The following is a 21,654-nucleotide window of genomic DNA, read 5'->3' on the forward strand; positions in this document are numbered from 1 at the left end:
ACATGCTCTTTATTTTCAGGTTTAATATGTAAATTTTAAGACTACTTGAAATGCTAATTTTATATTGGAATTGATAAGAATTTTAAAAAACTGAGTTACCATATAAGAACTAATTTCAAGAAATTTTTGAAGGGGAAAGTTGCATGGATTCATTAAGCTTTTATCTTTATAGACACATTAGGTCATGACAATGAAATGAACAATTTTTACTTGATATGCTGAGTAAAAAAGTTAAACAACCCAGTGAAGATATTTTATACCTACTAGATGATCAGTTCATGTATTGATTTTCTCCCTTTTTGCTTTGTGGTTATCTAATTGGCTGGGTGCTCCATAGGGCTGGTTATGCAACAGAAATGGAAATAGTCCCTTTGGATTTCTTGTGTAAGAGAACCTGTGCACTAGAGTGTGACTAGCTGTCATATCTGAAGGGTTAATGCCTGGTAGAACAGGAGTTTTCGGGGCTGAGACCCAGGTAGATTTGTTTCATGGATGGGCATCTGTGCTGTGCCTTCCCAGTGAAGTGAATGCCCCTCCTGCCTTAGAGTACCTTAGCAACACACACACGCACTTAACCTGGATACTTACTTGTTACCTTTGTAAGTGTCAATTATGGCAACTTTGCTGATATCATCTTTTCCATTGAAAATTGTATAAACTCCATCTGCAGTGTCATTGTACTGAAAAGACAAGAAAAAATACCTTTAAAACAACCCATACTCTCCAAGTTATAAAATATCTAATTAACTCACTTTTGCATTTTTCAAAGACTGGTTATTCATAATTTTTATATGATTTAAAACATATATGCAATGAAGTTTCAAAATTATTGGTCTTTAACATGTTAAAAAGATAGAATATAAAATATGCCTAGAAATATGTGCTAGATGCTGAGACAAAGGAAGAAATCAATCAGAAGTTTATATAATTCAGACTCTAGTGCTCTTTGTCATAATTAAGCTAGCAAGACTATTTTGATTACTACTATTTTATTGAGGTGAGGGGGTATTGAACAAAACCTTTGAGAACAATGATAGATACTAGGGGTATTCTGAATGTTAAGATCTTGAATAAGTAGTTACCAACCAAAAAAATTAGGTATACAAAACTAAAAACAGAATTACCCAAGGAAAGAGTTATGAATATTTGAATTAAAAAATAATAACTGAGCCTGATCCCTTAAGGCTCTCTACAATGATACCTAATTTTAATTGGTAGATAATGTTGTAACCATAAATACTATTTGGATGTATAATAACAGCAATGCACTGGAGAATATAACTAATATCACATAGAGTACTAAATCATAGTCAAAATTCCAATTGAGGGGTCAGCTTGTCCTATTTATAATTCAAAACATTAAGCTGTAGGTAAGTCTATCATTAAATTTCTGTTTTCCTTAATGTACAAACTGCCATTTCATGACATTTATAGACCACTAGACGTTCTTACTAACAAACTCCATAAAGTAGGACATTTTATCAATCTAGTGTGTGCAAATTTAGGCTTTTAAATTTACATTTAAACAATTTATAATAGGTGTAGAAAAGAAGGAATGATAGAATGAATACATTTAACACAATAAAAAATATGGTATTAAACGACTTTTTTGAGGAGGTAAATTAAAACTGAAAATAGTGCTCAAAGACTTACCAGCTTATATCTAATTTTAGACAAATTTCATATTTATTAAACAATGAAAACTGATTAAATCTCAGCTTCTTAATTTTAAATTTAATAGTTAAATTTAATAGATAACTAAATTTTCTGAACTTGGAAAACTGAAGCCATGTGAGATAAAGACTTTCTAAGAATTAGAATATATATTCCAAGATAATAAATAGGGTTAGCACACTAAATTATAATATTATGAATTTCAAATGCCATTATATTTATCCAATTAAAGTACAACAATATCAAAAGGACAAGAAAAAATACCTTTAAACAACCATACTCTCCAAGTTGTAAAATATCTAATTAACACACTTTTGCATTTTTCAAAGAGTGGTTATTAATATTCATATTTGGTACTCACAGGAACGAATACACCAACTATTTTAGAAACAGCTTTCGGCACGATTTTCAAGAATGGGTCCTCGTAGCCCCACAATATTTCTCTCACAGTTCTCCTTTGAAACATACTTGACTTGGACTTTTTGATAAGTGAATTCAATAGTGATTGCATAAACAAATTTGTATAGAGATGGGGTATAGCCTATAAAAAAACACTATATAAGACATCATTTGTATTATTAAATATTTAACAGATAAATAGATTAAACACTAGAATTAAGTTTAATGAAATTTTAAAAACTGTATCTCCAAAATTACTGTCAAATCTTGCCAGAACTAAAAGTAGAATTTGTCTAATCCCTAGATGAATACATTTGAATGCAGTTTCAACCACAAGGAAAAGACATTCAAAGCCCCATTTTTTTTAATACTACACTTTAAGTGGTTGATTCAGTTGATTATTTCATTTTTTTCTAACGATCAAAATTTCATTCATATAACAATCTAGGAATAAATAAATACTATCTATTGATAGTTCTAATAATGAGATTTTAGAGTAATTTAAAAGAAATAATTCTGTTTGCCTACTCACAGCTACAGCCAAGTTGAGAACAGTGTAAGTGTCATTCTCTGTTCCAAATGACATTGACGGTACGAAGATGGCACCATTGGGCTGCATAAAAGAGACTGTGTTGTTCTCAGAATCATGGGTTACATTTTCCTTGGCTAGGTAGCGAACTCTGAGATACAAAAGTAAATAAAATTCAAAATTATTGTTTAAAGTGAACATTAGTTCTCAAATGCAACATTAGTGCAACATTTTTTTTAGTATGTAGAATATGTCAAAAATAATGCTAAACAATTAGGTTCAAATGGTAAAGATGCCAATGCTGAGTCTCTAGCAAATTAGAAAAGGGACTCTTAAATTTGCCTAGCAAGGAGAATTAATGTAAGTAAATACAGAAGTTTACACAGAGGCCATGGTAAAAAACAGAACAGATAGAAATCCAGACTTGGGACAGACTTTAGGTACAAATAAGGGTCAGTACACATTTTGTAGCAATTCCATGTAAGTGGTCTGAATTACAAAGAGAAGTTCAGTTAGGTGAAATAGGTTAGAAAGTGGAACATATAAGATAAGAAGAACATAGCATATTTTTAGAAATTTGAATGATTGAATTTGGTTGAATTATAAAGTGAGAGGAAGGATAATTTCCTTGCTCAGACCAATTTCCCTCCCATTCCCATATATTAAATACTGATTAGTTCTAAGCTCTTGGCTCTAATGTCTCTAGGCTTCAAAGTACCAACTACATTTTGTAAGTGTGTTGAAGAGTGATTATTATGGAGAAAAATATTTTAACTTACAAGATGATCACTGAGATAAAATAATGTACACATCTTTCATTGTACTAAAATAATGTATACATCATATATTTGAATGTGTATGATGTAAGGTAAGTAGATAACTAAGGTAAAGACTGAAAAAAAAACATGGGAGTGAAATGTAAAAAACAATACTCTTTGCTCAGGTATAATAAAAATGTAAATTTCGCCCTGGCTGGAGTAGCTCAGTGGATGGAGTGCGGGCTGAGAACCAAAGCATTACAGGTTCGATTCCCAGTCAGGGCACATGCCTGGGTTGCAGGCCACGGCCCCCCGCAACTGCACATTGATGTTTCTCTCTCTCCCTCTCTCTTTCTCCCTCCCTTTACTTTCTAAAAATAAGTAAATAAAATCTTTAAAAAAATGTAAATTTCTGTAGGGTGTGAGTTATGAGTGTGTTGTGACCTCAGCACAGTGCCTGGTGCATGATGAGTTCTTATTGAATACTTTGGAATGAATAAATTAATTAATGGGCCTCATTCTTTCCAAAGAGAACTGCTCCTGGCTGGTGTAGCTCAGTGGGTTGAATGTCTGCCAGCCTGTGAACCAAAGGGTCACTGGTTCAATTCCCAGTCAGGGCACATGCCTGGCTTGTGGGCCAGGTCCCCAGTAGTGGGTGTGTGACAGGCAACCATACATTGATATTTCTCTCCTTCTCTCCCTCTCTCCCTCTCTATCTAAAAATAAATAAAAATCTTAAAAAATAGAACTGCCAATTATCTAGAAATATTTTGTTTTTAATATAATGTTATCAAAACTTTATTATTTATTTTTATTTAGGTACTGAAGACAAACAAGGAATATAAAAATCTAAAATAGCACCCAGGACAGTTTATTACTAGACGATTACTATTTTACTCTTATATAACTGTATTTTAAAATTATATTACATATTATTAATATTTAGAATTGAAATACTACAATCTTCAGGAACATATATGTGTATATATTAGCTAAAATATTTTGACCTAAATGCTAGAGCTTACTTACATTGTATTTATAACATTATACCAGTAGATGGCACTCGCTGAGAGAAAATCCTTTAAACTGAAGCCTGTTTTTAGAATGTGCTTTTAAAACAAGAACATAATCAGTCATTTTTTTTTGTTTAAAAATTACAGTGTATATAGGTTTTGGAAAGTGTTGGCTAAGAAAGTCAAAGGAAGAGATTGCCCTTATATTTTGCCTGAAACTGCTTTCTTTGTATTCCTGCCAAAACAAAGTATCTAAAATAAATAAATAAATAATAAATAATAAAAGTTTGATCTGTGAATATCCTGAAGGAACTACTAAATATTCATAGAGATTATAGAAATGGTGTAGGTTGGGATATATGTAATTAAGACCTCAATCCAGAAAATTATATGCTTTGACCCATGTCATATTTGTCAACAAAATTTCATGAAAGTCACTTAAGCAGCCATCATCCAAATAAGAGAAAGAATACCCTTCTACACGTCTAATTTACATTGGATTCCGAGCATAATTTAGGAGGAGGTAGGGTCACCTCAACAGGTGGAAGATTCTCAAGCTATTAACTTTTTCTGAAACGTGGTTTTCCCATTGTTTAAGGCATCCTAACAGACACGAGTGACTCGATTTTGGTGACATGGAGACAAGATGACCCCAAGATGATCAGAAATCCCTGTAACATTATTACATAATTAGAAGATTATTGTTTATAAACGTTAACGGCAAATCCATCTTCCCTTCTTCAACCATCCCACCACTGCCTCTCCAAATGAATCTGGTATCTCTAATCTCACACTCCCCATTTTGTCCTTTAGAGACAGAGGTTAAAGTCTCTAGGAATAATAAGTACTTGTCAGCTTTCAGAGGAGGACTAGCACTAGATTCAATATTGTGATTGTTTCCCCATGTTATGAGTAAAATCTGTAAAGTAAAAAAAAAATAACGTCCCCACAAACATATAAAAATATAAACGAAAAACATAATTTTTCAAATTCTAATGATTATTCTCTTTCCTCACATGTATTCAATTCATCAGGTTATAATTTTTAAATAATATGCTTTTATGTTCATTAGGTCACATGTGAATTCTAGATTTTCAAAGGGACACATCATAGCTACAACATTTTTGTTTTGAATAAGATATTCATATAGGCTTTCGACAGTAACATAACACTATAAGCCCATGAAGAAATAAAAAGACTTTCTAAGGTAAGCTTTTGCTTTCTAACAAAAACCAAGTTTTTTTTGCAGAGTTGTAAATAGTCACAGACACGAGCACAGAGGAGACTGGGGCCCTCTCTATGTCATGTGCTACTGCAACAGGCTCCACCCTCGCTGCTCTTGTTATTCCATTAGGTTTGGAATGTGAGTTATCAGTTGAGAACCATAATGCATAGAGAGAGAAACATTATACAAACAATGTTCTAAAACAAATAATGTACTAAAATTACGAATTGTAAGAAATGATTAAGATATCTATTTTGTGGCAAGAACTGATCATGGTATATAACTAGTTGTAATCCTTGAGGAAAAATCACATATTTGTCTACCAAGTGATTCAGTGGAAATTGTGTTCCCATGTGGATCTATGAACATGCACCTGATCCTTGGTTAAGGTTAGTGATTTAGCACCTCATTCTCTCCCATTTTTTATTTTGATAGTGGGGGGAAAAAGATTGTCTATAACTTAATAAGGAGAAAATATATACAAAAATCTAGGAGTCACCAGTTTCTAGGTCTGTGTGAACACAAACAAATCAATCACATCACATCCTTTGGTGTCAGTTTTATTTAATTACATAATGAAAAGCTCTGGCTAATTGTTTCCTTTTAATTCTAATAGCCCAAGATGCCATTCAAAAGTATGCTAAACTCTTAGGAACATAGAATAAAGATACAGCATATTAAGTGTCATTACTGGAAAAATATATAATAGTGACTATATAATACTGACTATGTAATATATATTTTATATTTATATATGTAATATATGTATTTACATGTATTTATATGTTTACTTATATAATATATAAAAATATATAATACTGAATAAATAGAACCTTCCATTTGACACGGAAATTAGATTGAATAGAAATCTTTAGCATGTACTGTAGTTATGTAAAATAAATATAATGCTCTGGTTCTCAAATTTGAGTGTGTACTGGAGTCACCCAGAGGGGTTTGTAAAGATTACTACTGGTTTCCAAGCCAAGAGTCTTTGATCCATTTGGTATGGTGTAGAGTCTGAGAATATGCATTTCTACTAAGTTCCCAGGTGACTCTGATGCTACTAGCTGTGGGACCACACTTGGAGAACCTATACAATCTATACATTTAATTTAAAAATTAACAATTTTTAAATTAAAAAATTTAAAAATACTCCAGTTTTTAAAGTTCTGATAGATTTTTTTCTGATAGATTTTTTCCTATCAACCATGCACATTTCACAGGTGTAGAGAGTATATTCCACAAGTTTAAAACACCTATAACTTCTCAAATATAGGACAGTTATTAGATGGTAGTCAATTTACACTAAAATCTGTATTTCTTATAAGCATTAAATCCTTACATAAGGGTTTTATATAGACAGAAACAAAATATTCTATGTATACCATTGGCAAGATAGAATGAGTGCATTTCAAATCAATGGCATTTATTAAGTGGAAGTCTTTGTCACAGATCCATAGGATCCATGGAAGAGTGCTTGTGGGGACTTACTCACCTGTACGTGTAAGGCCCCATTTCCTTAACCTTAATATTGCTGCCGTTAAGTGCCACTTCATCTGGATTTTGCACATCATAGATCCAAAACTGTCTGTAAACATCTGTGCCAGTTTTAACCCAGTTTTTATAAGCAGTTGTACCTTCTTCAAGAACAACTTCCTATTAAAAAAGAACAAAAACAAGTTTGGGTTATTTCTTTGTAGTAAGGAAGGGCACTTCTGGGCATTTTAACCTCTAGTTAGCCAATGAAAAAACCATGATTAAGTACCATGTACATGAGAATCTTTGCAATCTTGCCACACACTTGCAATAGAGATGTTTCAACAAAGAATATTATAGCAATTTCTTTAGTTAACCTTTTACACAAAGAATCTGTGTGTAATACTACACACGTCTGTTGATCTTAAGGCCAAGTATTGGCAAGCCTTAGAGAGTGACTCTATGGCAATATTGCAACAGTTAGTAACACAATTTATTAAACAAATTTTATTAAAGCTGTTCCAAAAAGTTCTTATCTGGTAGAACATTAACTTTTCTTCTGCCCTCAGTGCATTGGATTGATGAGGCAAAACAGAAAAACAGAGAAAAATTTAGTGGTAATAGAAGCTTTTTCATTTTCTTCAAAACTTGGACACTTCAGGAGATACTCACTTAACATTATTAAATTAAGAAAACAGATGCTTCCAAATTAAAAAAAAACCACAAATATGACTCCCCCACTTCAAAATCCTGCTCAATATGGCTTTCCAAACTCTCAATATCCTTGCAGCAACCCAATGGTACCTTTTCAAAAATTATAAAAATCTAATTAATTTTTCAAATCCTCACCTTAGGACATATTTATTGATTTCAGAGAGAGAGGAAGAAAGAGAGAGAGAGAGACATCGATGTGAGAGAGAAACGTCAATTGGTTGTCTCCCATAGTTGCCCCAACCAGAGATTGAACCAGCAACCTAGGTATGTGCCCTAACAAGGAATCACACCCTCAGCTGTTTGGTGCATGAGATGATGCTCCAATCAACTGGCCCACACTGCCAAGGCTAATTCATTATTATTAGATTATTATGTTTTAAATAAGAATATTAAGGAAGCTGACCTAATATTCTTTCATGAAATCCATTAAAAATTGTCAATGACCTTTTGTAGTGGAAAAAGAATGCCAATGACAGAATCAGAAACCCTACATTGGAAATCTGTTCCTTTTTTTAGGATCTGTGGGACTGAGTGGAAAGTCATCAAATCCCTTAGGGTTAATTTCATTTTCTGTTGAATAAGGGGGTTTCATTTTTTTCTCCCAAATGCCTTCTACAGCTTTCACTCTGTGAGCCAGAAGCTATTTTACCTACTGCCAACAAAGGTGAATTTGTAGCAGGCAGTATTTCCAGTTACGAACCTTGGACAAAATGCCCAGATGGAAATCTTCAACTTACCTTAGTGTGCTAGAGGAAGAGGAAGAACACTATGTCACAGAAAATGAACCTAAAGCAGCCCATGAATACAGGAAAAATCTGATCTATTTGTTTCCTTCACCTGGAAACATCAATTCATAGAATGACAGATCAGGAAAGGACATTGGACATTATTATCACATTTTCTAAGAGAACATGCTGAGGCTCTGAGAAACCAGGTGGCTGGCCCAAAGAAAACTTAGGCACATCATAGAAGAATCACACTGAGAATCCCAGGCTCTGACCCTTAGACTAGTCCTCTTTTATACCACTCTATTACTTTTTTTTCTGTCCCCTTTGTATTTAGTTGGTAAAAGTCAAATTGACTTTCATATCTTCAGGAAACTACTTATTGCTTAAAGCAAAGAAGGGAATTCCTTAGAGAAGAACACAGCACCAATCTGGAACACCATTACAAAATCCTTCTGTTGCAATCATTTACACTGGGTATTCTGGAGTTGCTGAAGTGATGGTAGACCCTATTACTTTTACAACCAATTTTCCTTGAAAAACTTGCCATTTGGTCACAGAAAGTCTGATTCCCATACTAACAAGCCCAATATTAAGACAAAATTACCTATGGATAATGTATTATGGCTATTCTTCTAAGTGTAAAGATGTTTAATGAGGATGTTGAAGGTGAAATCTATATAGAAGCTGAGAGCTGTATTAATTTACCCATTTCAAGAGACTTACACACACACACAAACCTATTCATCTACATGTTACTCTCACACTCTAAGAATCTTAAGGACTAATATAATATCAATTGTCACGTACCTCTCAAGGCACATATTTTATTTTAGTTCTTAATGAAGGAAAATCAATAAGGGCTTACAGAATTGAAAAGAGCCTGTGATAGAATGTTCTTGGCAGGAGAGAATACATTCCTAACTGTAATGCATATGCATTTAATGTAAGAGGACATGGTAAGTGTAATATGCCTTTTCTCTAAGGGCCACAAATCACTTTGCCTTAACCGTTGATCTGATGATATTTTTTAAATGGGAACACTGAAATACAAACATTTAAAGTATATGCATCGAATTATCAACTACGAAAGTTAGCATCATCTAACCCCATCCATTTTTTCAGAAGTAGAAATGGGTCCTAGAGAAGACAGACATCTGATTCCATAACATATAACAATTTAGTAGCAGATAATATAGAAACCAGATATTTTTACTACAATTTTGTGTAGTGTCCATAGCATCATGATTTGTTTAATGACAAAGAAAGATATTGAAGCAGTCAAAATAGGAATTCATTTCCTCTGGCCCCAACACTACTCTATGTATTAGGAAATTGTATAGTCGCTCCTTGACTACCAAGACTAAATATGTCACAAGTACTTTCCAAAAGGATTGAAAGATTTTATGTCCTTTGTGAATTTAAAAGGTCTTAATTTTAAATTGGATTTGGACTATCTAGCCTATTTTGCAAATCTTCACTAAATCTGAAGTATGAAGCTGATCATTATGTGCCCAGAAAAAGAATGTAATTTAAGATCACCTCACTTGGTTGACGTGTGCATCAGTATCTGTCCCTGATTTTAAGTATACAGATGACTCAGCCCCAGAAATGGCTGGATTCCAACCTGATGACTCATGTGGCATGATCTCCAGTTGGGTTTGAAAGACATTGAAACTTCTATTCTGTTTCATTAATTTGAAGGCAGATGTTTTTGACAGTAATATCTTCTATCTAGTCACATGCTCACTTGATTATTGCTATTGTAAGGAAACAGTACTACACAACTGACATTTTAATATATGTAATTATTACAATGCCTTTGATATCTTTCTATGTGTGGAGTATTAAAGGCATAGTTATAGAAAATATATTGTTCCATTTCTCAAGGATATTGTAAAACAGTAAGAGGCAAAGAACCATGTACAGCAGATTTTAATCTATGAGTTAGATTCCCTTATCCTACCCTCACACTGACCAAGCACAGTGGCTTCTTCCCTCAAAGCATAGAGTGAAGTGGTAAAGAATGAGTCTAAGATGCTGTGAGTTTCATCCTCAGTTTCGTCATGTACTAACTATTTAAACTCAGGCAGGTAATTAAATTACTTTGTGCCTCAGTTTTCTTATCTGTAAAATGGAGACAATAATATTAAACCATATGAAATTAGTACTTCTGAAAGTCAGAATTAACTGAATATAGTTTAACTAAATAATTATCCTCATAGTTTGTTACAAGTGCTAATAAATATAAACTCTCAGAATAGTGCTGACACTGTTAGCCCATGTAGCAAGTATTCATTAAACACGTTAAGCTATTATCACTATACAAATCCTATCTATTCTTTAGAGGGAAAATGCTAATATCATTTACTCGCAAACTGTTTTAACTGATCCACTTATATTACTTACTAGCTGAACAAGTCATGTGTAAATAACTCATGTAACATCCTGTGAAACTTGTTTTTCTGCTACTTAATCATTCTACATTTGTACTCCAATGGAATCAAAACTTCCTTAAAAAGCAGAAACATACTGAAGGTAATCTTTGTCTCCACACTCACTGCCACAATTTGCTCTGTTAGGACCACTACAAGCTATTTCCCCATGTTCAAAAGTATTTCTCATTTTCACATGCACCTGTGTATGTGCACTGGGAGAAAAGAGTATGTTAGAATATTAGTGGTGCCGAATCAAAAACGGGCTTTAGTCTCAGATTATCAAGTTATCGATTAAAACCCAGGATAAAATGTACTGAATCAGATTGAATTAAGTATTTCTAAAACCCCCAAAATTAGCCTGCAAGAATGTATGTAAGAACCTAAAATGGGAGATTTGTATATTTGGCATGAAAAGTAAAGTATTTTGATATTACACTGGGCTAGAGGAAGAGAATTATATACTCTTACCTGCTATTTCTTGAAATATTGCTTTTAAGTGATTTTATTATTGTTAAAATGAAAATATTTCTAGTGTTTAATCCATTGTATACTGCTACCTTAATTTAAGTTTTGTTTTGGATTCTTTCATGTACTTATATGTTGTCATTAAATTTTTTAAAAGTCTACATTCCTTAACAACTAACACTTCAGGAATTTCTATTTAAACTTTTCAGATACTATAAAATGTACAAACTATTTTGTTATATCTAGAAATACTATAAGCATATGTTATGAAATTAATATAAAAGTAAATTATTTTATATTATTAAAATATGATGTATTAATTCAAAGGCTTAATCATTTTGTGAACATAAACAGTTATTATTGTAATATATTTTACTTGAAAGCATTTATTACAAGCTACTAAAAATTATATTTTTCAAGAACTGGAGGGAGAAAAGAATGATATAATTAAGTGATGATATAACTGAATATTAGCCTTTTAATGGATAAATAAAAAGAAAGATGTATTCCCTATTTTGTGTTCTATAGTTAATATAATAGGGAAATTAAATTAAAATTTACTTAAAATTATTTATGTTACACAATATTCACTAAGCTTTTATCAAGTGATATTAACAAAGTTGAGTGACAGATTACCTTATAAATCGTGGCAGAACTTTGACCTTTTTTAAAGTGACTTGGTAATTTCCATATGTGTGTCAGCTTAGGCCATTGACTTTTAGTTTCCCTAGCAAGGTCGCATAAACATTCTGACTCAACACAAGTCTATTAAGAACCACAGGATAGAATGTTGGTAAGAAGGTTTTCTGCTATAATCCATAAAAAAAAGCATAAAGTCCCTAGAAAACATTCCTTGGAAATAAAGAGTAAAAAATATATGCATGGCCCTGGCTGGGCGGTTCAGTTGGTTGGAGTAGCACCCTGTGCCTCCAAAGGCTGTGTGTTGTACCCCCTGTCAGACCATATCCTCGGCTGTGGGTTTGATCCCTGTTCGGGGCACATATGGGAGGCAAATGATCAATGTTTCTCTTTCACATTGATCTCTCTCTCTCTCTCTCTCTCTCAAATCAATAAACATATCCTTAGATGAAAATTAAAAAATACACACACACAGGAAGGAAAATGAGCTATTTCAGACCATTTCAAATTCTAGTATTAGAGTGACATCTTTTAGAACTGAAAGATATTATAGAATTCTGACTCTATAGTTTATAAATAACAGCAATATAAGATGATTTTCTGATATTTTGCAATTAAACACTTTAATGGTTTAATGGTGCTTGTGTACAGGTAATAACTTTTCCAATGTGCTATTAATTAAATGAAGAAAATAATCTTCAATGAGTTTTAATGGTAAACAAAAAACTGACCAGTACGAAAACTTGTGTGAGATATTCACAAAACAACGGCATTAACCTAAGTGCTCCTGAGGCTGGGGTAAGACACTTGGCTCTCTGAGTTTGTACCTAATTCAGACATTTGACTTTTACTATAGCTGAACAGATACATATGCCAGTCTCATTAAAAATATAGCTTTGTAATACTAAAGAAAATAATTTATTTAAGAAAACAGTCCCAGTATCTTTATATGATGAGTAAAATTGTCAAGCTCAACATGGATAATAGAAATGTGAGAGGAAAATCAGGCTCAGCTATAAATGGACCACAGACCCTGATCATTGAAGGGATTCTTATAATGTCTTAGTCGAAGGGTACATAGCTGGGATACAGTGTATACTATTAATAGGTTTTTGGAACTCATTCTTCTCTCAAATTTCAGTTTTGTACCTCTTCCTTCTTCCAAAGCCTAGATTCATGCTATTCCCTTTGGTCTTGTAAAAAGTTGCACAGAAAGGCCTCATTTCAAAACAAGAAGGGAAAATACTCTATTCTTTATATTTCACCCCCTCTTTTTTACCCTATCCTACTGAAATTATACTCCAAAATCTTAGTGACCATGTTTTAACTATTATTTCCTTAATTTTCTTCTGAGTACATTTTATTCTTTTTCCTGGAGGGCTGGGTTCCTATTAGCTCCAAAGTATTATACTCTTGTTTTTATCTCTTCCTATAAATTTATTTCTTTCCCTTTTCTGTTTTGTCTTCAACCACCAAATTATGCACAAATCATATAATGATTTCTCTGTTCCTTTGTCTCTACATTCAAGCTGGCAAGGAAATGTACTGTTTAGTTTTATCTGTAATCTGTATAGTAATGATAAAATCTATCTGAACTCTGACCTTTGAAATAGGCACTGATGTTCATATGAAACTGTTCATAAAATCTCTGTGTCGTAGTCTCCTAAGGTGTACATTTCTCTCAGTAACTTGACCAGATATCATGTAGTTTGTACTCCTTTCTCTCCTTGGTCCCTCCATTCAAATGGCCACTGCATCTCACCACCTGCCAGTTCTTTCTATGCACTGTATCCCACTAGAACAGAGTGGCTTTGTTACAGAGTGTGCAAAGATTAAAGGAGAGTCATATACTCTCCTTGAGAGTGGTCACACCCTACATAGTTTTTTCCTTGTTTTTCTCTTTTGGGTCTTCTTACTTTCCAACACTTTCTATTGTAGATGGAGTACAAGGCTGTGTATCATCTAGTTTCTGCCCTGAGATCACCTAGGTTTGGAAACTGATTCCTCCTCCTTTTGGCTAGGTGAGCTAGTAACTTGTTCTAAGGTCTTGTGACTATAAAATGGGTAAAATAATAATAATTTCTTATAGTTATTTATGAACATTAAGTAAATTATACACATGAACCTCTTAGCAGCACTAAATAAGTTCTAGCCATTTGACGATATTGATCTCCAACTGTAGGTTTTGTTGTACTTTACACATCTACCAGAAAACATACATCAACAATGATTGCCTATACATAATTGATTAAATATTATTCTGCCTGATGTTCAAAGCATTTTAAATCTTACCACATGATGTTGTCTCTTTAATCATCCCTTGTTAATCCCATATTTTTGGTGCATCTTCAATATTCTTCCTTTCTTCTTCACAATATTTAACTGAACTTTCACAACTTTTCCATAATGTTAATCAATCCTTTCATGCCTGTAATTGCAGCCTTCTCTGAACTTTCAAAATTCTATAGTTCTTCAAAATCCAACCCAAATCTCACCTTCTTCCTGAAGCTATTGGATACACAGAGAGTTCTCTTTCTAAATAGCACTTATGTTTCCATATTACACATTATAGAATTCAGTTTCAGAGTCTCACAGGTCTCTATATTTTTTTTACAATATGCTTTTCCCCCAGTTTAATCTTAAATTGGTTGAAAAAAATTTATTTTATCCTTCCAGTCCCTATACAAGAGCAAATTAGTTATTATGAGCATGGAAACAAATATTCAACAATTAAAATAGATGCTAAAAGCTTGTCTGCCACCTAACGGAAAGTCTATATGTACTAATATTGTTGAATGAAGAAAAAATTATGATCAATAATTAGCTACTAATCATCAATTATGTATCATAAATAAACAGTCTCAGTCTATAATGCTATGCAGTGGGAGATCATTGTGATACCTCTCTTCTGGAGACCTTTCCAAAAGAGGAGTCGTCTGTGTGTTGGTGCACACACTGAGTCTGTTCTCTCTTCATGGGAGGTCCAGAAGGGAGCACCACTTACAGAATAGTCAGCAAACACAACACCCACTCACACAGTTACATGAGCTTTATCTCACTATCGTCTGTCTATCTCTATCAAACTACATCAAGAAAGTTGGGAATTCCAAAGAAATAGATGACATTCAATTTATAATATTTTTTTCAGTGAAATTCATAGGACTGAAGATTTATGATTTGTTAGTGACAGAAAGTCTATAAATGATTGTATTATTATGGAGCAAGTATATCATGCAAGCATAAGAACTATAACCTATAAAATGTCCTCTATTTTTATCTTTATAGTAAAATGCCAGCTATAATGGTACAGTGAGATGATTTCTTTTAATTTTAAAACCATAATTTTAGCTAAAGAAAGATATATCAGAAAATAGTAACTTTTATTATGAATGACTATACTTAAAATTAATTCTTCCTATTAGTCAATTAAGTCAATGGTTCAGTGAAATATAATGGTATTTATTTATATTCCTATTAAGAGCAAGATGCCAAGTGTTAATAATGAATGGGTAAGGGAGATAAACACATTGGCAGTAAGAGAAAGTTCAGTAGGAGTTGGTGGGTGTGGCCCATTTTATGGTTTAATCCTTGTCATTCTCCATTGTGCACGCTACTTATTAACACTCTGTCTAGCCCATTGACATCTAACCAGACTGAGAGCTGAGGCCAGTGCTCAGATATGTTTTATTTGGCCAGAATTATGTTTTGAAAAAAGAAACATACCTGCCTCAGGCAGGCACACATTCTCAAGTTCACAATAGTCCCTGTTCTTCATTTTATCTTGTTCTTTGTAGCTTCCCTCTTTTATTTCTCATTTTTAATTCTGTCTCTAAACTTCTGAAGCCATTTGAACTTGCCATCTCTGGTTTAGGACTTCAGCAGTCGGTATATCCTTAACCTAGTCTTCCTTCCTCCACCAGTTAACACTGGTGAGTGTGAAGCTGAGTAAAAGGAGAGAGGGTGGGAAATAAATTCTAGTTTGTTGTGCAAACCTCTCTAGTTTAGTTACAACTACAGTCTACTTGTTGCAGAAACACTGGGACATGCCCTACATAACACTTCTGAAAGTATTTCCTAAGAGTCAAACATGAAGCTTTATAAATAGGAAATATTTGTAAAACATTTGCAAGACATGTTTTATTACAAATATTATAAAAAGCAGTGGCTTACCAAATAAAAAGTTTACCAGTTTTACCAAAAATTCCTGACTCATTTTGAAACAATTGTTTCAGTGACTATATAATATGTATTTATATATTTATATATGTTATATATTATAAATATATACTTTCTTCAGTATTAACCAAAGTACATCTACTGTTTATACTTGTACCCTCACAAAATGCACTCACCTATTTTTTTATTAAAAAGCATACCATCATACTCTTCAGACAGAAACAGTTATTTCAATAACCTGTGTACCTGTTAATAGCTTTTATCAGAATTTAAATATTTATACTTAAGACAGCAATTCATTCTTGGTAAATATGCATTATCATTTGAACATTTCTCTATCACGTACCATCATGGTGGTTCATAATCGCTATTGAAGACACAAAGTTGCCAGTTACTATGAAACATAAAACAGGTACCCAAAGCAAATAAGGGGCAGAAGATAGAAAGAATCAGAATGAGGGAAAAAAATCCTTTAGACTTCTTGTACCTTTTTAATTGTCTTCTCAATCAGCATGTCTCCGACAGGCATTAGAATGCCTCCCAGCACAGCTAGAACCGCTCCAATGACAGCACCAGTGATGAGCCCACAGTTACGATCGCAGCCCATTTTTCTTGTTGAGGAGGAAAGTTAAGGTTCAGCACCTGCTTCTTTTAAATTCCCAGGTTTCCAAGAGCTCTGGTTCTATGATTAGAAAGAGATCATAAAGCAGAAGCTTAAATATCAATACAAACAGATCAAAGTTCAAAGAAAACATATTACTGAAACAGATTATTTTCCCAGTTGTCAATAAGCACATATTTTTCTATTTTGAGAAACTGATTTCCTTGATTAGGTCCTCTCCTTTCTTGCTTTTTACTACCTACCAGTGGTAGAAATTAAAGATATCATATACAGCACTTCTTCAAAAATTCTCCTCTTTAATTTTCTTCTTAGGGATATGTAATGTCTAGGTCTTATCTCAGGACAACATGCTTACTGTACTCTCACCCTCAGCTATCTTCCCTCAGCTGGTGGTGACACTTGGTTGCATCCTCACCCTGTGTCTAGCTTCTCAGCTCAAGTAGCCATCCACACCCTGCCTGGAGATCTCCTGAAAACTAAATGAGGGGAGACTGATAACTTCTCTAAGTACTAAGCAAGTATGGTAAGACTTTTTCTTTATAATACCTTATTCGCAAATGAACAGAAAGATATGGACTTTACAGAAAGTGATCTGATGAGTCTCAGAAAAAATCAATTCTTTTAATCATTTGTCAGCTGTTAAAACAAAAAAAAGCATGGGTAAATTGGGAAAATACAATACTAGAAAATTAACACTAGAATAATTGTCATTACTATGAAAGAAAATCCCATTTCATGACTACTGACATCATGCCTAAGTTGTTTCTTAAATTGTTGAAAACACTGAAATATTTTGAAGAAATGTTCTTTACTTTAAATTTTATTATTAATAATTGACTTTTGTATAGATTAAAGGTGAAAAGAATCTAAAGAAAATATACATGTAGAGAGTACTTAATTTTAATGCTAAGCATTGCTTTGTTATTAGTCTCAAAGAATTTTTTACATATTCATTTGCAATATTCTTTATATTGTCATGGCAACTGATTCATGCCAATCCATTAAAATAAACTAGTTTCTGTCAGTATGTATTTCACTTCCTCAGTTTTTGCTATCTTTTTACTATGTGGTTATTTCATAAAGATTGGAAGAAAACAGTTGGTGGAATGAGAGAATCCTCTGGTCACAAGGTTGATAAGAGTTTATTACTTGTTACTAATACTTGAAACCACATTCATCTGAGCTTTATCACTGTAACAGCATTTTAAAAAATAGAATTGACTTGCCCCTGGCTGGCGTAACTCAGTGGATTGAGCGCGGGCTGGGAACCAAAGTGTCCCAGGTTCGATTCCCAGCCAGGGTACATTCCTGGGTTGCGGGCCATAACCCCCAGCAACCACACATTGATGTTTCTCTCTCTCTCCATCTCCCTCCCTTCCCTCCCTAAAATAAATAAATAAATAAAAATCTTTAAAAAAAATAGAATTGACTTGACATAGCCTGCTTGATAAGCAGTCAGAATGTGCATTGTAGCTTGTAAACAAACCTTCCCTACTTCAAACTGCCTACAGCTAAGGAAAACATAAATGCCAACAGGATGCAGGCTACAAAAAGAAAAGAGTCATGCACAGCATATTTTTGTCAACACTGTAAATGCAATAATAAAAATTACATTTTGTCATGGTCTCAGATTTCTCTCCCCAGTTTTGTTACATCAGTTTTACCAGTCTCACAATTTTATTAGTATTTATTTCCACTTAAGGAACCATTTAATTTTTCGAAAATATTATTTGCATAGCTAAGAAAATAATGGTAAGAAAAAGAGAAAAAATAGACTTTTTTTCCTAAAATGAAGAAAGATAAATGTTACAAAATTTTCCATGGCAATTTTAGTTATTAATTTTTGGTTCTCCTTATCTATTGTGACATGCCTCTACCCATGCCTTATACCTGGGATACTTCCACTGTAAGTCAGGATGCAACAAACTCATTCACACTGAGGTCCTGGCAGCTAAGATGCCTGCATGGCCACTGGTGTCACCTGTTTCTTTGGATGTAAAAGAAAACCACAAAAACCTAAACATGTGACTTACTTTTCCTGTGGAATTTTATCTCACTGAGCAAGTGGGGTTTGTTTTTTATTCGTTGCTTGAAGGTCATGTATGAAGAATAGCTTTCCCTTCCATCTAAATCATACAACATGCTACCTCTGACAGCTTTGGCCAGGTTTTTCATAATACAACAGACCAAATTATTTAAAGTTTATAAAAGGATTGCATCTTATCAAATAGAATTACTTTGCAAAGCATAACTGTATGGCACCTTATTTTTTTCTTAAAACATAATGTTTTAAACAACCATAGTAATTGCTAAGTACAGAATATCATCTTGCTGTTCTGTATACTATAAACAACCATATTCAAGATAGCTTATTAGGGAAAATTTACTGAAAGCCTGTTTCATAGTTAATCCTCCAACACTCATTTGCAAGTTATAATCTACAGTTGCAATCAAATACAGGGATCCAAACTGGTGTAACTGAGATTAGCAGACCAAAGATTAAACCAAAAACTGATTTGCCACTCTTGACAGGTGACCATGGGCAAATCTTTTAATCTCTCTATACCTCATTTTCCTTATGTGTACAGAAGAGAGATAAAATCAGATCAGTTTTTAACTTAAGCAGCTTAACCAGTCTTCGCTCAAATTCTTACATGGAAGACCAATAGACCGAATTTTTACAATTACAGCAGTGGTGGGAACCCAGAGAATCTGATTTCTAACTTGGTTTCTCTGACACTCTCCTTTCCACCTTTAAGATGCTCTAGGACAATCCCCATAGAGGCCTATGGCTTTACACGCCCATTTAAAAACTGAGACAGGAAAGCTAGTGTCAGTTTCCAGTTTTGTTAACATCATGAATCTTTTTTAAAAATACAACTCAAAGATTAAGTCATCCTTTTAGGAAAGTTATTTTATGTCCTACATAAACTTCACTACAAAGTATATAACATCAAGGTCATTTGCAAATCTGACAAATGGAATATACAATGATTTAAAATGTGCAATTCTGTTGTTGCTTAAAGAGATAAATTTGTGCATATATTTGCTCCTTTCCAGACTCTATGCCATACTGTAGCCGTGAATCTATCTGACTTATCCAGAATCTTCCTCTTTTAATAAAGCAGCCCCTGTAGTACAAGGAAGAGTTTCTGCAAGGAGCAAACAGTCTCAAGAGTGTCCACTTCAGGACCCAGGGAGCAGCACATGTTCTCCAATGCTTCCTTCTCTAAACCTGAAAACTCACCATTATGACCTCTAAGGACACTGGGCCCAGACATGTCAAGTAATGGGGATACCTGGGTACTGCCCAGACTCTGCCTCCCGAGAACTTAAAACTGAAGTGAAAGGTACACAACTATGCTGCTGAATCAGGTTCATTAGAAAACAGAAATGTTGGGAAATTTATTCTGTAGAATCACATGGTTAGAAAGTTATTATAGTCCAACACCAGTTTGGATGATATATATGCAAAGATGCAGGTATTAATCTGACATTGCTTCAATACTAATATTTTTGAGAAAGAAAGAAAGAAAGAAAGAAAGAAAGAAAAGAAAGAAGAAAGAAAAAGAAAGAGAAAGAAAGAAAGAGATTAAGTTTATCTCTTTCAGATTTTCTGATTGATTCACTTTTGTTAACATGTTGTAAGTTTTCAACATTGTTTTCCTAAGCATAAGCAAGATATTGGACATACTTGGGTTCATTTGTTATCCTTCAGTAACTTGATATCATCATGACTATTTAAGTATTGCTACTGTAATTACACTTTAACCTTATGCTCCATACTACAAAATTATAATTGGTTTTATTAACCAGAGGCAAAGGAGAACAAAACATATTATGTAATACATGTACTGAGAACATAAGGGAAAAGTTCAGGCTAAGAGCACATTCTATTCAATGGCTTTTCCACTCCTGTTTACTCCCAGGGGAAAAAAATGTAGTTTGTTCCCACTTTTCTTTCAAAGTTAAATATTAAGAATAAGAAAATTTTGAATCTTACACATTTGGTCTTCTTGATAACACCGCTCTTTATCTATTAAAATAGGTAGTTTATCTCACTTGCTAATTTGGGATTAATTTTTTCTTTATTATTATTTTTTCCTTCATACAGAATAGACATTTGTATCTGTAGTAATCTGCATCTTACTTAAAGTACCTACATTTAGAAAGCAAACATTAATCACATGTACCTAAAATAAAACTTACTATTGAAACTCCTGTGAGGAACAAAGAAAAGAGGAAAATAAGCTGTATCTTCTCAGTTTATAGATAATAATCCAATTCCTTCTGCAGAATTAGTGAGGGCATCTTATTCCCTTGGGATTTCCCTGAAGGAATAAAGAAGAATGGAATTTTTCTTTTTCCACCGTCAGACCCCTGGAACAATTCTGGAATGAATTTATGATTATGCCTTTCCACTATGTTGAAAACCTAGCCATAGAAACTGAGAGACCGAGCCACCAGAAGTCTTTCCAATACATATGTCAGAAAGTCAGAAGATTCCCATTCCCAGGGACTCTAATTATTCCCATGTGTAGATAAAGCTGTGTTTCCTAAGAGACTCCACCCAGAAAAACATAGCCTGGCAAAATTTCCTGGGATGTGAACTGCAAAACTTAAAAAGTTTCAAATTGCAAGAGTTCTTGTACCATGAATGAATTATCAGGACCTGAAGGTCCTTTTCTTACTCATGAGCGAGCAGTACCTCCAATTTCCTATTCTATTTGTAAGCCTTCCTTCCAAGTTCCTTAACACAGAAAACCACGCAGCTCTGTTCTTCACTACACACACAAGTATT

The 21,654-nt window shown here is 33.4% G+C and overlaps 1 protein-coding gene across 7 annotated transcripts in view; it reads right to left on the reverse strand.

Moving 5' to 3' along the window:
• The window catches only part of CD36 (CD36 molecule), a 79,430-nt gene that overhangs the window by 13,750 nt on the left and 44,026 nt on the right, over positions 1–21,654 (reverse strand). For 3 of the 7 annotated variants that reach the window (XM_036010701.1, XM_028525509.2, XM_036010700.1), the window contains exons 2-6: positions 16,719–16,913; positions 7,094–7,254; positions 2,606–2,753; positions 2,036–2,215; positions 589–680 (exon numbers count right to left, since the gene is read on the reverse strand). In XM_036010701.1, the coding sequence (XP_035866594.1) occupies positions 589–680; positions 2,036–2,215; positions 2,606–2,753; positions 7,094–7,254; positions 16,719–16,838 (701 nt within the window). In that variant the 5' untranslated portion in view covers positions 16,839–16,913. Of the gene's footprint in view, positions 1–588; positions 681–2,035; positions 2,216–2,605; positions 2,754–7,093; positions 7,255–16,718; positions 16,914–17,399; positions 17,494–21,654 lie in introns of all 7 variants that reach the window. The other 4 variants (XM_036010699.1, XM_036010698.1, XM_036010702.1 and 1 more) reach the window with 2 other exon arrangements.

The sequence above is a fragment of the Phyllostomus discolor genome, chromosome 10 (assembly GCF_004126475.2).
Source record: "Phyllostomus discolor isolate MPI-MPIP mPhyDis1 chromosome 10, mPhyDis1.pri.v3, whole genome shotgun sequence".
Lineage (NCBI taxonomy): Eukaryota > Metazoa > Chordata > Mammalia > Chiroptera > Phyllostomidae > Phyllostomus > Phyllostomus discolor.